This window comes from Cryptotermes secundus, unplaced genomic scaffold (assembly GCF_002891405.2).
Source record: "Cryptotermes secundus unplaced genomic scaffold, Csec_1.0 scaffold11, whole genome shotgun sequence".
NCBI lineage: Eukaryota > Metazoa > Arthropoda > Insecta > Blattodea > Kalotermitidae > Cryptotermes > Cryptotermes secundus.
In genome coordinates this window covers 665,932-685,753 of record NW_019739208.1, presented here as the reverse complement: position 1 = coordinate 685,753, position 19,822 = coordinate 665,932, and the positions used below count along the sequence as shown (strand labels likewise).

Genomic DNA, 19,822 nt, shown 5'->3' with positions numbered 1-19,822 from the left:
CGAAACATGTGAGGCAGGTGCTGACGAGGTGGAAAACTTAAAAAAGTGTCACATTTGACGGAAGGAACTTGATTGTTACTTCAGATATGTTCATTATGTTGCCATAGGAGTACATTCTTGAACTGATTGCATTCATAAATATTGTCATGACGGGGGGATGGCAGAATCCCTCTCGTCTCTCAAGAACAGCAATCATAAGTTAAAAAATTAAAGTCTTTGTGATAAAATGTAACTAATCTTACCTCAGACGGGGAACAGGCATCAGAAGTTGCAAAAATGTTGAATTATTCAGTATTTTCACAGGGGAAAATTCCATTTAAATCAGGGTTGTCCAAGATGGCCAGAAAACTACTAAATTCACTATCCTGGTCTTATCACTATGTCACATGTTGACCAAAGTCCACGACTTTATTTAAAACTAACCGTGCACTATACGAAGCCATTTTTACTAGCCCTGTGAAATACCCACGGCACATGACCACAGAGCGCGTGCCTTGTTGTACAGATGCAACCTTTTACATTTCTTAAGCTAGAGGGCAGAAGAATGTGGCCGTTGAAATAAACAGTGCTTTATTACATTCCCAATAGATGACTATGTACCCGCTAAGTTTGAATGAGATTGGTGCAAAGAAACCTGAGATTTGAAACTCTATTTTGACTATCGCAGCAAGGACGCCATGTTTGTCAGAGATCGACATAGGTCAACCGCAGCTGTGTAAGGGTTAAATAAATGTTCCCTTTTGGAGAATGAAAAGGGCTGCTTTGTACTGAAACTTCCCCTTTCCTTGCACATTTCCCAGTGATACCATTAAGTGTAAATTGGTGTAATGTTTGAGCAGTTCCGGTGTCCATAACAGTAGCTTCTGAATCAATATATTATTTCATCATCATTATAACATAACATCTAGTAATTCTGATGCTGTATTTGTTCTTGTAATAACTTTGTCTACCATACAGTTTGGATGTGAATGTTTTTCCTGGATTCAAGATTACTGAAATCACTGTTCAGTCTGTCCCATTTCTTTTTCATTGAGAAGTGTTTTTAGTTTTAGACAGGTTATTTAGCCTCCTGTTTTGATTTGTTTTTGGTAAAACTTTGTTTAGTACAAAGGAAATACCATACTCTAGAAATATGTTAGAGAGCTGTATTGTAAGATATGCAAATACTGCTTTCTGGAGTACAGTTTTACACATTAGACTTAGATAAGTGCACTTTATTGCATTGCAGTGATATTTTTACTTACATTTCCATTTCATGATTCCCTTGATGAACATTGAATCAAAAATTTTCCTTAATAATATTTTAACCAACATCATTTTTTGCAGAAAACACTGGTGAAGTTCCCCTTTTTGTTGTTGCTGTAAAGTATTTAACTTGAATCACATTTTTTTGTGTGTGTGTGTGTGAAAATCATGCATTGATCAACATTGTGGCAGTAGTACAAACGTGGTGCTTGATTTTTTCCAGACTTTCTTGTCTAAATTTAGGGGTGAATGAATGAATTATGTGGAAGCATAAGTTATTTAATTAAATATAGTACTTAATTCAGAATGTTACTGCATAACTTACTGCAGTTATCTTAAGTTGAAGCCTTTCTATGTCTCTTGTGGTTTGATTTGAAATGAAATGGTTCATCTTTGTTACATGAACAAATACAGCAATTTCTGTGTCAAGTGTTTGACTGACTACAGATGATGGGTAGGGCTTGTGGTCATGGAAGGGTATGTTTGTGGGTGTGTGTGCAGGTCTGCAGTCCGCAGCTGCAGCTGCTGTGGCCGCAGCAGGCTCAGCAGCAGGCGTGGGTAATGGGTTCTCATCTCTAGCCAACACACTTGCTGCGGGCTATGGCAACAACAGCTTGGGCACCATTGGCTCCCCAGCATTAGGATCTCTGGGATCAGGTATATTCAGAAAACAACCACCTCATGTTTTGTTTCATCATTATCTTGTGACCTAAAACAAGGTTTTGACAAGAGTGAAACAGGGTGTGGTGCATATGAATATTCAAACACAGTGGGACTGCACTGGGAACCTACTAATTGTATGGCCCACATGAAAACAACAGATTTTATGTATAGTGTAACTGTTAGTGTGTTTTGCCTTACTAATTGATCTGTCTTGTCTTATAAGGCTTTATATTGTAAATTTCTTGCAAATCCCAACCCCCTGAACTGATTGCTGTTTTAACAGATTTGTGTAGTATTGTCAAAATCTTCTCATGAAAATCGTTCTTTTTATAGAGAGAGCTATATCCTTAACTTTATGGTACAAGAAATACTTCTATCTGTAACATTAGATACAGTTTATTCATGGCAAGCATAACATGTTAGTAATAAAGATGACTAATATTTTGGACATTGTCTGTTATCTCATTTTTTGAAACTTTTGGGGAATGGGTCATTTCATAATTTGTTGTAAGGGAGAACAAATCTTGCTTGGTTGTACCCGTTGTTTCAGAGTGATCTGGATCCAGTGATTGAGACTTCAATGATCTAAAGTGACTAAAAATCTCTTCATTTTCAGACTATATTTTTAAGAGATGCATCACTTTATTACATTTGTTACTGCTCCATCATTTGATTTAATAAACCTGAAACATTAGTTTTTCTTTAAATGTGGGAGTTTTATGAACGTTTTATTTTACATAGTATTTTGACGCTACTTTTAATTTCAGATTCCTTCCTTCTCTCTGTTGATAAGCAAAAGATTTATATTTTGAATATGGTACTTCATGGTGTAGTGGCTTCTTCATGTACATTTCTAGACGCTTACATTTCATAACTTCTGTACTGGTGATGGTTGCTTTATTTCTTCGACAGAATCTGCAGGCTCACGATCTCCATCCCCCACTCGAAGAAACTTATTATCGCCAACCATTACTGCTGATTCCCTGACTCCTCGAAGACCTGCCATGAATATCCACATTTCCTGCTCCGGAATCTGTTCACATGGTTGTATACCCATGCTGTCTTCTTGTGCCTTGCTGTTGCTTGTGTTTTGTTTTATATAACAGTGTAATATCATGCTTGAAGCAGTGTATAGCAAACTTGCAGTGGAAAACATAGACTAGGAGACCATTTTAAAGTACGTTAACCTTAATTGATCTGTGCCGATATAGATTAGAGGCCCACTGTTCTTGTTACACTGTAACATTGCTCATATCCCACTTACAGATCAGTTACACTTTCAATTTATGTTGTCCTGTTGGCGAATCTGGAAACAATTTCAAAGTACATTTTAGAGTTTAATTTATTTTAATGATTAAACAAAACAGTCTGTCAAACTTTCAATTCTTAGAGGTAAAGGTAGTTCCATACCTGTAATAGGCTGTGGAGGCCTGTAGAGTTTGTGAAATGTTGATGCTCCTACATTTGTAGATTAACAGCTCACAGATGGCAGTGAGGTCAGCCTGTGTGCTGGTCTCCCTTTACTCCCATAGTGCGGCTGGAAGGATTAGGTCAGTTGAAAAATCCAGTGACCTCATCAGGATTCAAACCTGCGACCTTCGAGCCTGTAGCCTGAACAGCTGTGGTACTGTATGTGGCCACTTTCAGTTCACATCATTTGAAAAATTCACTGGATTTTTCGATTGACCTGAGCCTTCCAGCCGCACTGTGGTCCAGGGGTTGATTCAGCCTCTAACAAATGAGTACCAGGGATCATCCAAGGGGTAAAGGGCAGCTGGTGCATAAGGCTGCTATCTGTGAACCAGTTGTCTAGAAAATGTGGGAGCCTCGACATCTGTCAACACTATGGGCCTACACATCCTGTTACAGGGATAGCTTCACCTATCATTTAAAAAACAAGGGAAAAGAAGGACAGTGGGTGTTTCAGCATTTGAAAGGTTCCCTATATATTTTCATTGGTTCAGGACCCTAAATATGTAATGGAGGATGTGAATAAGGTGTTCTGTCTGCTCATGTCTATACTAGAATCCTCTGATATAGGGCCCTGTAATTTAATACATTGAAAAGGATTATTGATTTGAGTATGAACTTTTCTGTTCTTATGTCATTTAATTTATGGCAGATACTGACTCTGATCTCTGTTTAAATGAACTTATTCTTACATTCATGGTGAATAAGAATTTATAATTCTTAAGAAACAGATTGATTTTAGAAAGTTGTGCATTTTGCCTGTGGAGAGATGTGTGTGGATTAAAGTCACAGTTAGTAGAGACGTTAAAGATTATATTATTCTTGTCTAAATTGCTTTCAGAGTGCTGTTGACTTGTTACTATTTTCTGTTTAAGAAATTGTTACTACTTAGCCGTACTTCCTCTGTTTTCTACATTTAGAAATTCTGTGACATTGATATATTCTATACTAAATTTCTTCCTTCAAAACTGTTAGTATTGTTCAATTGGAGTGGAACTATAATTAAGCTGTTGCTTGTTGATACTGTTGTGTCTTTTTTTTTTTTCCTGGAAATGTAAAGAAATGCAGTTTCATAGTTATACTGTTACATAATTTGTCCAGTAATGACAAGTTTGGAGTTTGTTTAAATAGCGCTTAGCTGTGGAAAATATTTGTTATGTTGTGTATTTGCGATGGTTTTATTCAACATATTATGTCCTCAGGGCTTGGACTCAGCAGCGCTAGCTCTGGGCGACGGGACTCATTTGACAGAAACACTTCAGCATTCTCACCATCTTTAGAATATGGTCGTGGCAAGTGGCCAACGAATTATGGAGCACTCGGTATGTACTGCCATCTACATGTGTGTGCGGTTCTGTGAATGAAAGAGCGCTGAAGACTGAGCCATGAAATTGTAGTATGTATGGGCAAGGAATGTTGCAAGTTTTCAGTGCCGATAAGCTGAGCGCTGGCTCTGATTACGTCCCTCTTGATATTTTTCCCGAATGGTTCTCAAGAATTTTGTCTCTGTCTTGTATTCTGCGTTTGTTTCATATGTATAGCCCATTTTTTCGGCATGACATATTGAAGAGTCAGTTTTCTTAAATGTATTTATGTTGTACTGTTTTGTGGTACCTTTGTTCCATAATATTCCTTCTATGATTCTGTATAATTTACAGTTCTCTTGTGTGTGCGCACATGCCAGCGTGCGTGTGTGTGTAATTTGGGAAGGGTTGTTTCCATAGTCACGTTGCTATATAATGCCTTCATCCTTGTTAGTACAATTCACTTGCATTGTCTTCTGATTCTAGTAGAACAGGTGATGTAAATTTTCCCTAAACTGAAACATTTTACTGTGTTGGGCATGGAAGAGGTTTAAGATAAGCAGTGAAAAAAAATGCTTATCACTAGGATTTTGTGATCACCGTGTCCAGACTCAAACTACAGAAGATTACTCAAATTGGGCATTACTGTTTTCCATGGAGGTGGAATGCTGCACAAGGTTCTGAAGCAGAAGGAGCCTGAAGAGTATGGTGTTCTGGATTGTAGTACCGTTTGAGGAAAGGCACACATTTCAGAGGAACAAATTGCTCCCATCTCTAGGGTTGGAGAGTAAGCTTATCACCTGCTCACCATTTTGTCTTGATTACTCTTTGACCCTGAAGATGGAAACAGCATGATTCTCCAAAACGTTAGGCTTTTTCCCACTCTTCACATTTCTACAACCCAGAAAACCGTATTCTTCTTAGTTCCATGAGAACTTTAAATCCAACATAGAGTTTAATAACTGTCAGACATAAGGCTGCACCATAGCTCAAGTGGTTAGTCGCTGGCTCCCCACCGCAGCGGCCCGGGTTCAATCCTGTGTCTTCTCAACCGGTATTTGTGGTGGACAAAGTAGCACTGGGGCGGGTTTTTCCGAGTATTTCGGTTTCCCCTGTCAATCTTCATTCCATCAAATTATCCATAATCATAATCACCCAGGGCAGGCACAATAGGCCAATGAGCCCTGCTGAGTCAACCCAGTTGGACTCCAATCCCCACTAAGCGAATTTAAAAAAAAAATTGAACTGTCAGACATGCTGACTTGAATGTACTCTGACAACCGTAATACAATTTATTTCTTCACACTCATTCAGATATTAATATAACTGTATTCCTCTTCCTAGCACCAAAAAAATAGTCATTGTTAATCGTAAATATCTGGTTCTGCCTACCTCATATCCATTCCCTCAGTGTGTACACAAGTGTGGTTTGACCTGTGAATTGTACATTTGTTTTCCAGGTACAGTGACTGCGTCTCCTAGCCCTCTAGGCATACAGGGTTCCCTCACACCCCCACCGACTCTCTCTACTACTGGAATGGGTAGTTCTTCAAATTTGCAGCTGGGAGCACTAATGTCTGGTGCTTCAGGTGCGGGTAGTCGTCTTATCTCGGCAGCACCGGGAGCTGAAGCGGCGAAGTACCGAAATGGAGGGTTGCCAGGCATCAACACAAACGGAATGTTTGGCTCAAATAGCTCACTGTTCACAAAGCTAGGAACTGGCACCCGGGCCAGTGGTGTGGCGCCAACTCTAGAAAAACCTCCTGGCAGAAGTAGATTGCTAGAAGACTTCAGGTTTGTTCATACAGTGTTTTGAGAGTAAGAAAACCTTTTCAGCATGGGTGATTCCACAGGCTTTATTACACTGACTGTACAGGACAACTCTAAAATTATTGTCGATGTTTCCGTTCATAAGCCACGGGAACCCCGGCAATAATTTAGAATCACTCTGATATGTGTGATAGTAATGGAAGTCTGCCAGACCATGTACAGCAGAGATTAGAGATGTTGTGACATTAAGACTTAACTCTTCTGCCTGCTCTCAAATAATGATATGAAGCAGTGCATATTTGCATTTAGTGCTGCTGGAGGAAGTTGTTCGTAAATATTAGAATAGACAAAACTATAATTTTGCCTGTGGTTCTATGTGGGTGTCAAACTTGGCCTCTGACATTAAGGGAGAAACATAGACTGAAGATGTTTGAGAACAGGGTGTTGCGGAGATTATTTGGACCAAAGAGGGATGAAATGATAGGAGGGTGGAGAAAACTGCATAATGAGGAACTTCGTAACTTGTGCTCTTTGCCCATTGTAATTAGAAGGATAAACTTGAGGGTAGGGTGGGAATGGCATGTAGTACGCATGGGCAAGAATAGGAATGCATATAGGATTTTGCTGGGAAAAGGAGCACTAGGAAGGCTTAGGTGTAGGTGGAAGGATAACATTAAGATGGGTCTTAGATAAGGTAGGGTGGTTTGGACTGATTCATCTGGCTAAGAATAGGGACCAGTGGAGAGCTCTAGTGAGCATGGAAATGAAACTTTGGGTTCCATAAAATATTGGTAAATCCTTAAGTAGCTACAGAACTGGCAGCTTTTCAGGAAGGGCTCAGCTCCATGGATTTAGTTGATTGGTTAGGAGGAAGTTCTTGGCATTAGGAAACCCATGAAATTCTAAGAGTAATGCATGAGGGGCCTTAAATGCTGTCATTTGTTTGATAAGGCCAAGGGGACTCTCATATTAAGCATTATATATTACACACACACACACACACGTATATTGTCACGTGTTGGGTATATAACGCGACAATTTGGTGTCAGAAGTGGGATCGAACTTACACACGTGACCGTCAGAAGTGGTTTACGAGCTTAAACATGCCTCGACGAATAATTGAACTTAAAGTGCATCGAGTACTATACTTCTGCAAGATGGACTCCCAGCAGATGATGGAACTCCTGCTGAAAGAGGTGGAGGCCAATCAAAAGAAAGATAGAGGAATTGCTGGCAAAATTGGAGGCTGACAGAAAGATCAATATGAAGGCATGGCGAGAAGAGATGGCCGCCATGAGAGACAAAAGGGTGAATGCCAACCACAATGAGACTATGGCCTGCCAGGAGATGGAGCCACGTCTACAAGAAGAAACACCGGCTCCAGTGGAAACGAAACCTGCGGCGGCACGACCAACGAGAGGTACCCGTAGAAGACGCTGGAATAATGCCGGTTGGAGAACCTAAGAAGAAAAAGCGTAGGGACCGACATAAGCAAAATATGAAGAATCCGACACGGGGAAGTTGTGGACCCCAGAAGGAGTTGTCTGTAGCCCGCAGAGGGATGAGCTGCCGCGTGGAAGTCACACAGCAGAAGAAACCCAGCAGGAAGGTGTCCCGCCATGCAACAGTGGCATGGCGTCGGAGGAACATCTTCAGGAAATGTTGGACCTGAGGAGATTATGAATCCCGGATGAAGTTGGCTGCCACCTGCAGGAAGACATCCCATCGCATGACGTTGGAGAAATGCCTTCCAGAAGGAAAATCCCCTGGGAACCTTCGGATGCCAGAGAAAGGACTTGGCGCCACGGTCTCGTGCCAGCAAGTGGCGGGAAGAACACAAGGAATGATGACATCAGCAAGTTCAAACCACATCTCAGGTGCTGTTACGTCGATATAAGAAACTTCTGAAGAAATTAAGGATCAAGAATTGGAACTTATGGAGGGGTAGGCCCCCTCCAAAGTGGAAAAAAAAACAACGGATTGAGGAGGAGCCGGTAAAATAGAAGAACCGGCCTCCCCAGAGAGAGTGAATGTGCCATGGGAGAAAGTGAAGGAGTGAGTGTGTGAGCCGGAGCAACACAGTTGGAATCTAGCAGCAGTCGCGGAAAGACGAACCGGACGCGTGTGATAATCAGTGACAGTTTGTGATAACTGAGAAGTAATGGGAGTGTGTAACACAGTGACACTTATATAGCTCCCGTACTGTGAATACGTATAGACTACTGAAGATAGAGTGAAGAGATTATTGCGAATAGGGTTATAAAGTGTGGAACCCTGCAACAGTGTTATAATCAATTGTAGTTAGGACTTGTAGGTTGTTAAATAAACCAATTAACAATCCGAACGGCATCTTCAGTAACAAAACACGCTACAATATATATATATTACTAGTTATAAACTTCCAGTGCTTGAATGTTGTCATACATGGCCTTAAGAGGTTGAGCTGCCACACTGCCACAAGAGGAACACAGAATTTGTGTGTAGGTTTGTATCCTGTCCCCTTCCATACTTACACCTTCATCAGTGCTTTATCAATCTCTATATCTATCATCCCATTCTTTTCCCCATCAAATAAGGAGACATAAATATAGAAGAGCGATCTTGTGTGCTCTCTACCCGCTTCCTCTACCTCACTTCCTCCTCCCTTGGCACGTTGTTAAGCTTCTTCATGAGTAGTATCGTTTCTTATATTCCATGGTACACATTTCTTTTACCTTATTGAAGAAATAACTTTAATCTTGCTCCCAGTGTGTGAAATAGAACAAGACAATAAAGGAGGTTAAAGAATGTTATGATATACCATAAGATAAGATATACAAAGTGTAGAATATACCGTCTACAGAACAACAGTCTGTATTCAAAACAAAGAAGACACACTACTGCATCAACGTTTGCTTTTGTTGTGTTTATTAACCCTTTTGCGCGGTCATTTAAATTCCGCTGCCGTCTCTCCAGCGGTAATATATTCAGCCGGCCATTTAAATTTTGCTCGAAAATGATTTATTCATCATTGTTCTTAAATTATATGAGATAGGAACATGAAACTTTCACTAAAATGATCTTAAAAGGTGGTTTTATAACCTTACCTTATAATATGAGCACCCTGTATCTCGGCAGTGGAAGCAGGTTGTTTAGTATTTGAGCGGTGAATGGTACGCCTTGAAGCATGAAACTTTCACTAAAATGATCTTAAAAGGTGGTTTTATAACCTTACCTTATAATATGAGCGCCTGGGATCTTGGCAATGGAAGCAGGTGTTTAGAATTTGAGCACTGTAAGGTAGGCCTTGAAGCATTCTTCTAACACAACGCTGCCCCACATTCACCGCTCCAATATTGTGTATCTTTTCTTTGGCTCTTTTTTTTAACCACACATCTTCTGTGCGACCTTGCCTTCTTCCCCGTGAGGGGTATACGTTCAAGGAAATATCTTTCCGTGAGCCGTTTGGTTGCCAGGTCAGCTGTAGTAAATTTAACGTTACGAGTTATCATAACAAGGGGTTGTTGCTATGCCTTTGATATTCCATTNTAGTCTTGTATAACATTTGTATTAACTGATGGGAAAAAGTAGCTGCTATGTACTGTGCAAAATCAATCGATCTTGCAAGAATAAATTTTTGGACATCCCTCTTCTAAGAATTCCAATTGAGTGTGTTAGTGTGGCCAGCTCAGAGCAATATGATATTATAAACACAGCACATATCATGTCTCTGCTGTTTATAACTTCATAGGAAAGAAAACACGACATTCATAACAGTTTGAATGACGAAACCTCTCCCAAGAGCAACAGGAATTTTGCTGCAAGACAGGCATATGTAACGATGACTTAGCGCAGAAAAACTCGTGCCTCATTATATACTGTCCTTCTGACAACAGGCCAGCGAAAAATCTAACAATCTACAGCAAAACCATCAATTATTATGGGCGTTATAACATAGGTGTGCAGCTGGACGAAACATAGACGTCGAACCCCCGCAGACGATTTAAATACCTGACGAAACATACACGTCAAACCACGCTGAACGGTTAAAGACGCAACATGTTTCTACCCTTTCATGGGTCATCGGGTGTACCCAGCATCAGTCCGAGCTGTTGAGTTGCAGTCAGTTGTCATTATATTCAGTGAATAAGGATCCTTATTATGTCTTGGAATTAAATTAAAATGTGAATATATAACAAAAATTAAAGCTAAAACCCTTAGATGAAAATGTACTTAAAATTACAGGAGGAAAGATAAAAATGAAAACCTTGAAACAAAAGAACAAAGATTGAGACATGAAAATTAAAATAGTGTTTTGTTGGTAACACTTTGCGACCACTTCTTATAGGCCTGGTTTTAAGCCGGGAGAAGTGACTACAGTGTGGGGGACCCGCGTGATGGAGTCTTCTCAGTAGGAGAATACAGATTGTTGATGTGTAGATGGTATATTCTATACTTTGTATATCTTATTTGTGACACACTATTGAGATGCCATAAAATGCCCACTGAAGCTGAAAGGGCCATATTTTTATGCCCTTCAAGGTGTGTTTTAAGTGCTAATTTCCTGTCATAACTATTTGGTATACATGTAACTGCTTGTGAAGTCTGATCTTTCTTATGGCCACAGAAATAATCGGTTCCCAAGTCTGCAGTTACGCGATCTGGCAAACCACATAGTGGAATTTTCTCAAGATCAACACGGATCAAGGTTCATCCAACAGAAGCTTGAACGTGCCACTGTGTCAGAAAAGCAGATGGTATTCTCCGAAATCCTCACTGCTGCATATAGTCTCATGACAGATGTTTTTGGAAACTATGTGATTCAGAAGTTCTTTGAATTTGGCACACCTGAGCAGAAAACAACATTGGCTCAGAAGGTAAGGCAGAAGTTATCTTCAGTACCTTAATTTATAAAAAGGAGGGTGTTGAAAACGGTTTTGTTATCTTTTGATTCTTTCTTATTCATTCGTTGATTGAGGAATACTTCTGCAAATGGTCAGTACTTCTTACAGTTGAATCAAAATCTCATATGCTCTTGACTCCCTTCTTTTATAGTGGGATTTATAGCATTAAGATTTTTTATTCACAAGAAACAAATTCTGTGGCTTTAGTCCACAAGCGAACTATACCGACCAAGCAACAGCCGCTTGTCGGCAAAGTTAGTCCCACCTTAAGTGGATAGAGGGTGTCACTTGGTCAGTGCAACAGAGGTCCAAGGTACATGTTCATTATATTGATTTTTAAGATGTATAGTGGGTTAAGCAGTTAATGGCCATTGAGTTTATGTTTATGTAGCAAGCAGGCCTGCCACCAAGCAGTAACATCATATTGTTTGATTGGCTTGCCACGATTTCTCAAATTTTGATCAAAATTTTATGTCCTGCTCATCAAATGTTATTTAAATCTTGTATTTCAGGTTCGAGGACATGTGCTACCACTAGCGCTGCAGATGTATGGATGTCGTGTGATCCAGAAAGCTCTGGAATCCATCTCTCCTGATCAGCAGCAGGAGATTGTACGTGAACTTGATGGTCATGTCCTGAAGTGTGTTAAGGACCAGAATGGTAACCATGTTGTGCAGAAGTGCATCGAGTGTGTTGACCCACATGCACTGCAGTTCATTATCAATGCATTTTCAGGCCAGGTGAGTTTGTATTGGCATGTGATGGTCTCATCTTGTAAACTGTAGCTGTGCTGATCCAAATGGTTGCATAATCTATGATTACTCCCACCCATTACCACAGGTACCATTTATTTTCCTTAATATCAGACAAATGTAAATAATTTTATGTTGTAGTTTTCTCCTTCTTGTATTACTTAAAATTCTTGAAGCATCATCAGCAGCATTTGTAGATTAAGAATCTTGAAACTGGTTCTGTCCTTGAAACTTCTTTAGCCTGTCTCTTTCTTGGTTTCTGAAATGTCTTTTGGAAAGATTTTCCTTGGGAGATCACTTAAGTAGAACCAGTTGTTAGCCTGTGCATTTTACTGATGAAGATATTTTTTTGCTGTTTTGTTACATTTCAGGTGTTCTCGCTGTCAACGCACCCATACGGCTGCAGAGTAATTCAGCGTATCTTGGAGCACTGCACACAGGAGCAGACAGCACCAATCTTGGAGGAGCTGCACCACCAAACAGAGCAGTTGATACAGGATCAATATGGCAATTATGTTATCCAGCATGTGCTCGGTAAGTATTCCCTCTTGCTGTAACTTCACTTTTGTTGTTGGCTGTACAGGCTCCTTGCTTTCATTCATGAATGCCTGGTCTTAGTTACGTGAAGTGTGCAAAATATAAGAATATTGGGCTTGCTTGCAGTAGTGAAACAAGAACAGAGTGGAATGGGGGTGTGTTGTGTGCGCATGATTAGGTGGATGCTTTTCAGATTATCAGAATTAAAGATGGGGAATGAACAACCATAGAAGATACCACAGACAAACTGCAGAAACCAAATAAAGGAGAACTGAGTACAGATATAAGGGAGGGCTTGCAGGAGTATATATGTTTTTATTTGTAGCTTATTTAACAGCTATCAGTATCTCACACTATATGACATAGACGGATAAACTCTGTGGATTTTAGCCACAAGCAAACTGTACCGACCGAGTGACCGCCGCTTGTTGGTGAAATAGTGTCAACTTGGCGGATAGAGGGTGTCACATGGTCAGCGCAACAAATTCCCATGGCTGTTAATCTCGGTTTTCTAGACCGGAGCTGCTACCTTTCCCATCGAATAGGTCCTCAATTATCCTCACGAGGCTGGGTGGACCCTGTTCCAGACCCACTATTTCTCGGAAAATCTGGTAGGTCGGGAATTGAACCCGGGACCTCGTATCTGTAGCCAGGAACTCTGACCACTAGACCACAGGGGCGGTCACATAAACAGCTGAATTTAATTAATTATGACTTGGAAAGGATGTGGACTGAGACAGTCACTTTTTTTGGGGGGGGGGGNGGCTGTGCGCGGTGAGTCCGTGTTTTTTGGGGGGGGTGGGTCTTGAAGTGCAATCCGAGTATTTTCTTGGAGGTACTGTTAGAAGCCATGAAAGTCCTAAGTCAGGGTTTAAGTAGATAGGAGAAAGCTCTGTCTTGAGAAAGTAGACCCTTGCAGAAACATCATTGAATATTTGTAATGAAACATAACATGCTGTAGAAATTTCCACAGTAACTCCTGTCACATATGCGAAAGGTAATGATTATTTGAAAACGTGAAGAGTCCTGTCTCGTGGGATATAAAAGCACGTAGTCTTAAATGCAGACTACAAGCAGAATTCTTCCGGCTGTTTTCTTGCTTGACTTACTCTTCGTCCTGAAGATGGAGGTGGCATGTTCCTCTGAAATGTCAGTTGACTTTCAACACACTACACGGTGTTACATCCCAGATGATCAAACTCTTCGTAACCTCTTCTGTGAGAAACTCAGATCCTGCATTTGGGAACATGATGGATGGTACATGTACAGTGTCAGCTCCATTCTATTTTGTTTTGAAGTGACCTTTCTGTGGTTTCATCATTCCTGTCTTCATTACTTAATTGTGATATCTGAGGAAGTGAAAACAGCTTCAAGGCACTCATTCTTTCATCTTATGATCCTGAAAACCATAAGACTTGCAGAAAATTTATTGAACGTAAAATGCGTATTTTTGTTTTTGCTGGAACTTCTGTTCAAAGCAGTTTTCAGTGCAGGAAATATATACTGAGTAACACTTTGAGACATGCACAGAAATGCATGTGGTTTTTATGCAAAGAATCTGGTTTGAACCAAAATTGTACCATGTCAAGAAATTTTGGTAATATTTCCCAATATAACATATCATGAAATTTTTTTCAATGGTTCTCAGGTTGTTCCTTACAGACAGACATGATGATGCCAGAAGGTACATTTTTTGTGACTTTACATTGTGACCAATCCAGAAGATAAAAGGGCTTGTAGATCCCTGAGGTTGAGTGAGTGTGAACTGTGTGCGGAGTTCTCCTGTCTGCAGGACTGTGTTTTGGTTTGTTCAGAAAGTTGGTGAGATGACAGTGTTGGCTTCTAAGAATGTACCAGTAATGTGAACATTTTTATTGATGCATGGTTCGGCAGAGCACGGGAAGCCTGATGACAAGACGCAGATTATCATGTCAGTCCGCGGAAAGGTGTTGGTGTTGTCACAGCACAAGTTTGCCTCTAATGTCGTGGAGAAGTGTGTAACTCATGCAACACGCGCTGAAAGATCTTTTCTCATCGAGGAAGTCTGCAATTTCAATGACAGGTGAGTGATTATTCCAGGTGTCAGTAGACATCAGCCAGAATTTGTATCTGGTCGGTCTTGTTTAATTAATAGATAAAGGCACCTACCAGATACAGTGGCTCATATGATTTCAGCTGTACTGATGATGAATATGAGAAGTATGATGCTGCATATTAAATGTTCTTGATTATAGACCTGTATCATTCGTATTATTCAAGTACACAGTAATGCAACCATGATATAAAAGACACCTAAAATATATATTTTTTTTCACTGAAGGTGAAAAAACAACATACAAAAATTTAAGTACACAAAACTTCAATATTTGATACATAAAGACAACATGATAAGAATCATACTATTACACATTACAGTATGATGGCCAAAGGAAGAATGCAATGACAGTGTTCTTGATATTGTGTACAACAACAAAACTGACTTGCATGGGAGCACGAAAGACAAGCAGACAGTGCAGTGGTCTCCCCACAAATTAAAAGTTTCCTGATGATGGCCCATATGCAGCCGAAACGTTGCAAAATTAGGAAAAAAAACATGTAAAACAAAAAGACATTCTGAAGTATTTTGATAGTCACTTTTAGTGTATAAGGTATACTTGCAGTGTCATAATGGCATTTTATGATATTTAATAAAATTTTAAGGTATTAAAGTTACACTTTTAGTGAAAAAATATATATTTTAGGTGTCTTTTATTTTTATTGTTGCATTATTGATGGTGTACTTGAATAATAAGAATGCAACAGGATGCCTAAATATAATAATATAAACATGTAAATTGAGGAAGGAGACATATAATATATTTAAGATTTCTTTGGGGAACAGTGAATTTGGACATGAACTGAGGAGTACTGTTAATGGAGGAAGCTTAACACACAGATTATTGACCATGTGTAATTGAAATTGAACATGAAATGAAAGAAAAACTTAAAATTATAGGACATGAAATAGGGGTTCCACTGTTCTGTCATTCAATTTGTAAACAGATGTCTTTAGTTTTACATAATATTTTGACCCCCCTTCAGCCTTCTGAGCCACAGTACCCAGCCAAAAGTGACATTTAAAGAAATGCTCTAATTATCAGAGCCTTCAGAAATCTTGTGCAACAGTGTTAGAATTATCATTATTGTACAGTAAGCTTGTATAATTTGCTCAGGGTTTCTGAAAGCATAGCAAGCTTAGATTGATACCGCCATTTATGCAAGATGATCTTAACTACATTACTGACTTTTGATTTCAATCAAGATTGAGTTTGCATCAGTGGTTGTTGTGGCAATGAACTACGCACTCAGAAAGGTCTCCAGGGGGGTTAAAGTTGATGTTCTTTTAAACTATTAAGAAGTACACTTCATTTACTCACTTCGCATACCACCCATCAGCATAATGAATTTGGTTTCCATCATTTATGCGTCACCATACCTCATTTCATGCTTTCATGCATTGTGCCTTGCTCTTTTGTTTGTTTTCCCATATGCTATTTTGGCCCCCACCCCAGAACCTTGGTACTGCCCTGCTTTGATGTGCTGTATTTTATCCAGCGCCCTGCATGTCATGATGAAGGATCAGTACGCCAACTATGTGGTGCAGAAGATGATTGACGTATCAGAGCCACAACAACGCAAGGTGTTGATGCACAAGATCCGACCACACCTCAACTCACTGCGCAAATATACGTATGGGAAGCACATCATTGCCAAACTTGAGAAGTTCTTCATGAAGACTGCATCAGCAATGGGTGTCGGAGTGGGTGTGGGCGGTCCTGTTGGAGTAGGCGTCACTGTGGGTCCGGACCTTGGGCCAATTGGTCCACCCACTAATGGTGGTTTATGAGCTGTGCCCCCCTGTTAATTATGTACATAATTGATGGAAAGTGTAGAACTACTCTTTCTCTGGCAGTGACATTGGCTGTCTTATTTTCTTTTCTACTTGTGAAACAGTACATGGTGCTTAATTGCAGCTTGTTACAGACTCTTCCATGGTACATAGGAACGCTCAAAAAGAATGCTGATGTTGCATAGGGATGGAACGTACATTATTACATGTTGTTTCTGGTAATTCAGTTTTGTTCACTGGAGCGTTTGCATTGTTGCAATGTTGGAGTGTTCACAGTATTTTATTTAAGTTGTAATGGCTGTAAGAATATAGAGTTTTAGTTTATATACATCATGTTCTTTGCAGTTTGGTATAGACATGTGTATGATGGAGCATTCTATGCTCAGAGACATTTCTATTTTTAGAAGAATATGGAACTTCTTTAGTGAAGTGCAGAAAGCAGACTTGGTAGTTAGAATATTTAGTTTGTTGATTGCACAGGAGTTGAGATGTGTTTTGTTTTAAAAGAGAGTTGTTCCAGAAGGCCAAAGTAATATTTGCCATGCCCTGTCAGAGAGGAGTAGTATGAAACACAGCTAGGGATGTTCCAACATTGATAAAGGTGGAGCTCTGGATTGGTTTGTTGTGTTACGTTTTATATTTCCTTGGGACATCCCTCTGTGTTTCCATGATATGTCTCGTACATTGATTATCATCTGTAATTGATTAAAGTGATAAGGTGAGCATGATGATGATATGCTGTACAGCTAAAGAAAGTGAAGGGACCACCTCGTCCTGTCAATCTTCCAGAAACAACCCAATTTGAAATCAATTTTCCTCGCTGAAGAAGATGGATCATATAGCAGTTGTATATAGAGCATTGGTCAGGTTTTGTTTTAGTTAAATGCCTCCCTGTTATTGGGTGTAAGGTATTGAAAAATTAAGTTGGAGCAAGAAGACCTCTGTTCAGAATCAAGTTTGCATTTGGTTGTTTCCCCCCCCCCCTATATCTCTTCTCTCCACCCCATTTTATCCATCTAAGTGAGGGTTTTCACAAAGACAGTGCTACCAGAATCGGACATTGTATATAGATGATATGGCATAGGGACAGAAGGGTGAACTTTTATGTAGTGTTTCCTTCCTGTCAGTTGGCAGGACTGTAATCAGATTTTAATAGGAAAAGGACGATGGGAATTTTGAAAGTGAAAAGTACTTTTAATTTTGGCATTTACTTGCAATAACCTGCTTAGTAAAATAGAATAGTTTTTGTTCTTCACAATTCTTAGATCTGCAGATAATTGAAGGAGAATATGCTGTAAATTGAGTAAAATATATTGAGATTTCAACTAAATACTTCATTTTGTAAATTTCACAGTCAAAGAACAAAAATTACAAAGAGCAAGAATTTTAAAATAGTTATGTTGTGTCAGATGAAGCATTGTAATATAGTAGTTTATCAGGATGATGTTCTGGAATACAGTGAATCAAATGTAATTACTAGTGCAGAGTTACTGGAGAATCTGTTGTAATGCTTGGTGGGATTTCTTTAGACAGGTTTCAGTATGTCTGTTGCAGAACGGGCAGCAGGCATATGTCAGGTTTATACATAAATGCAGTTAGATTCTAGGCTTTGAGCAAATTTATTAGATGAAAGCTGCAGTCATTATCTTAGGAGCACTTCGAAAGGAACGCATGCATCTTCACCAAAAGACCTGCTCTGGCATGAAACAAACCATCATCAAATTGTGATAAAACCCTCAGGTAATAGTTGCTAATGGATTTTTTAAAGAGACTACAAAAAGTTTAAAAAACAAATGTTCCATACAGTCACTGGATGAAAACATCACACATCAAAAAAGTAGCCAGCAGAAGACAACAGGCAATATGCATTGTTATTTATTGCTGAAAGGCACTGTTACTGCTGGGATCCACATACCTTACCCTCCTCTTCCCCCAGATGTAAAATTAGAGAAGTATTAATTAATTGAAATCGAAATACTGTACATTTCTCCAAGGTCGTTGTGTAAAAAAATGCCGTTGATACTTTGTGAAATATCTCTAGAACAGTTGTACAAAAAATACGGAACAAAGTTGTACAGTTTTTAAAAAAAAACTCGTGTAAATTGCTGCAGTGCATTTTTAAAACAAAGGCAGGGTTTAAATATCGCATTCTTAAAAATTCATCGCCAAGTCAGATAGATCCCATTTTTTATTACTCAGATGAGGTAATTACACTTCCACACTTGCCAAAGTTATGTCCTTTCTGCTAAAAGTGTATAAGTCTTCATTTCTGTAGCTGGCAAATTGGTTATGTAGCTTCATGTTTCGGAACAGGCGTAGCGATGTGTAGTGCAGGGTAGTCAGCTGCCTTATCCTCTGGCTTCGCTCCACTTACGTTTCATTTGCAGGGGTTGTGTAAATGCTGTAAACAGCCAATTGGAATTTGAAGGATAAATATAATATTTATGTAAATTTGCTTAATCTGGATTCTCATGATCGGTTACAGGATGTCCACAGGTGGGTTTATTATCTCTTGAGAAAATCCTAGGAATTCCATGTATAGGTAACATGAATGTGGACCAATGTAAAGGAAATTTGATGAGCCATCACGCACTCCCATGGCTGTTTGTACCTATGTACTGTATGTGTATGTTAAAGACAAAATGCTTTGTCATTGTCACAATGCTTTCATTGTTAGCACAGGAAACACACTTTGTTCATTTCCTAAACACAAATCACACATTCGAATCTTGTGTATTCACCACAATCACTTATACACACACAAGTTGCTTCATTGCTCAAAGAAAAGTGCATTCATTGTTGACACCCCTTACCGCCCATTGATTGCGAGGAATTCACCTGGTTCAGATAGAGTATGTAGTTTTTCACAAGATGCACATAGTAGATGATGGGGAAATTCAATTTTAAAGTTATGTCTATGTGAATTTAGTGTAATCACAAGCACTGTAAATAACTTGCTCCAATCTATCACATGTACTGTGTAATGTACCCTGCCTTGAATGTTGTAGGGTATTGGCGAAATTCTTGATGGAGTGTGTCCCAAAGTGTGTGTTGGAGACATGATAATGTCTGCATTATCACAGTAGATGACATTCTTGCAAATCAGTTTTTAATAAGTGGGTAGAGTGTATATGCATACCAAATTATTATTTTTAAGAAAACCTTTCTTTTACATGTTTGTTTAGAAAAGTGTTGGATGTTTATAAAAATTTGTTTTGAATTGTGACTTCATAAATTTGTTATAATTTTACTAGTACCAGGAACTTTAGTTTATATTTCAGCAAGTAAAAAGTCGAAAGTTCTTTTCTT

General features: G+C 39.3%; 1 protein-coding gene across 4 annotated transcripts in view; it reads left to right on the top strand.

The window, feature by feature from the left end:
- The window catches only part of LOC111871638 (pumilio homolog 2), a 532,614-nt gene extending 514,024 nt beyond the window's left edge, over window positions 1–18,590 (top strand). For 3 of the 4 annotated variants that reach the window (XM_023864873.2, XM_023864872.2, XM_023864875.2), the window contains 8 exons: window positions 1,747–1,902; window positions 4,581–4,700; window positions 6,143–6,476; window positions 11,059–11,308; window positions 11,848–12,075; window positions 12,459–12,621; window positions 14,518–14,686; window positions 16,219–18,590. In XM_023864873.2, the coding sequence (XP_023720641.1) occupies window positions 1,747–1,902; window positions 4,581–4,700; window positions 6,143–6,476; window positions 11,059–11,308; window positions 11,848–12,075; window positions 12,459–12,621; window positions 14,518–14,686; window positions 16,219–16,510 (1,712 nt within the window). In that variant the 3' untranslated portion in view covers window positions 16,511–18,590. The remainder of the gene's footprint in view (window positions 1–1,746; window positions 1,903–4,580; window positions 4,701–6,142; window positions 6,477–11,058; window positions 11,309–11,847; window positions 12,076–12,458; window positions 12,622–14,517; window positions 14,687–16,218) is intronic. The other variant, XM_023864874.2, reaches the window with a different exon arrangement.
- The last annotated feature ends 1,232 nt before the right edge of the window (window positions 18,591–19,822 follow it).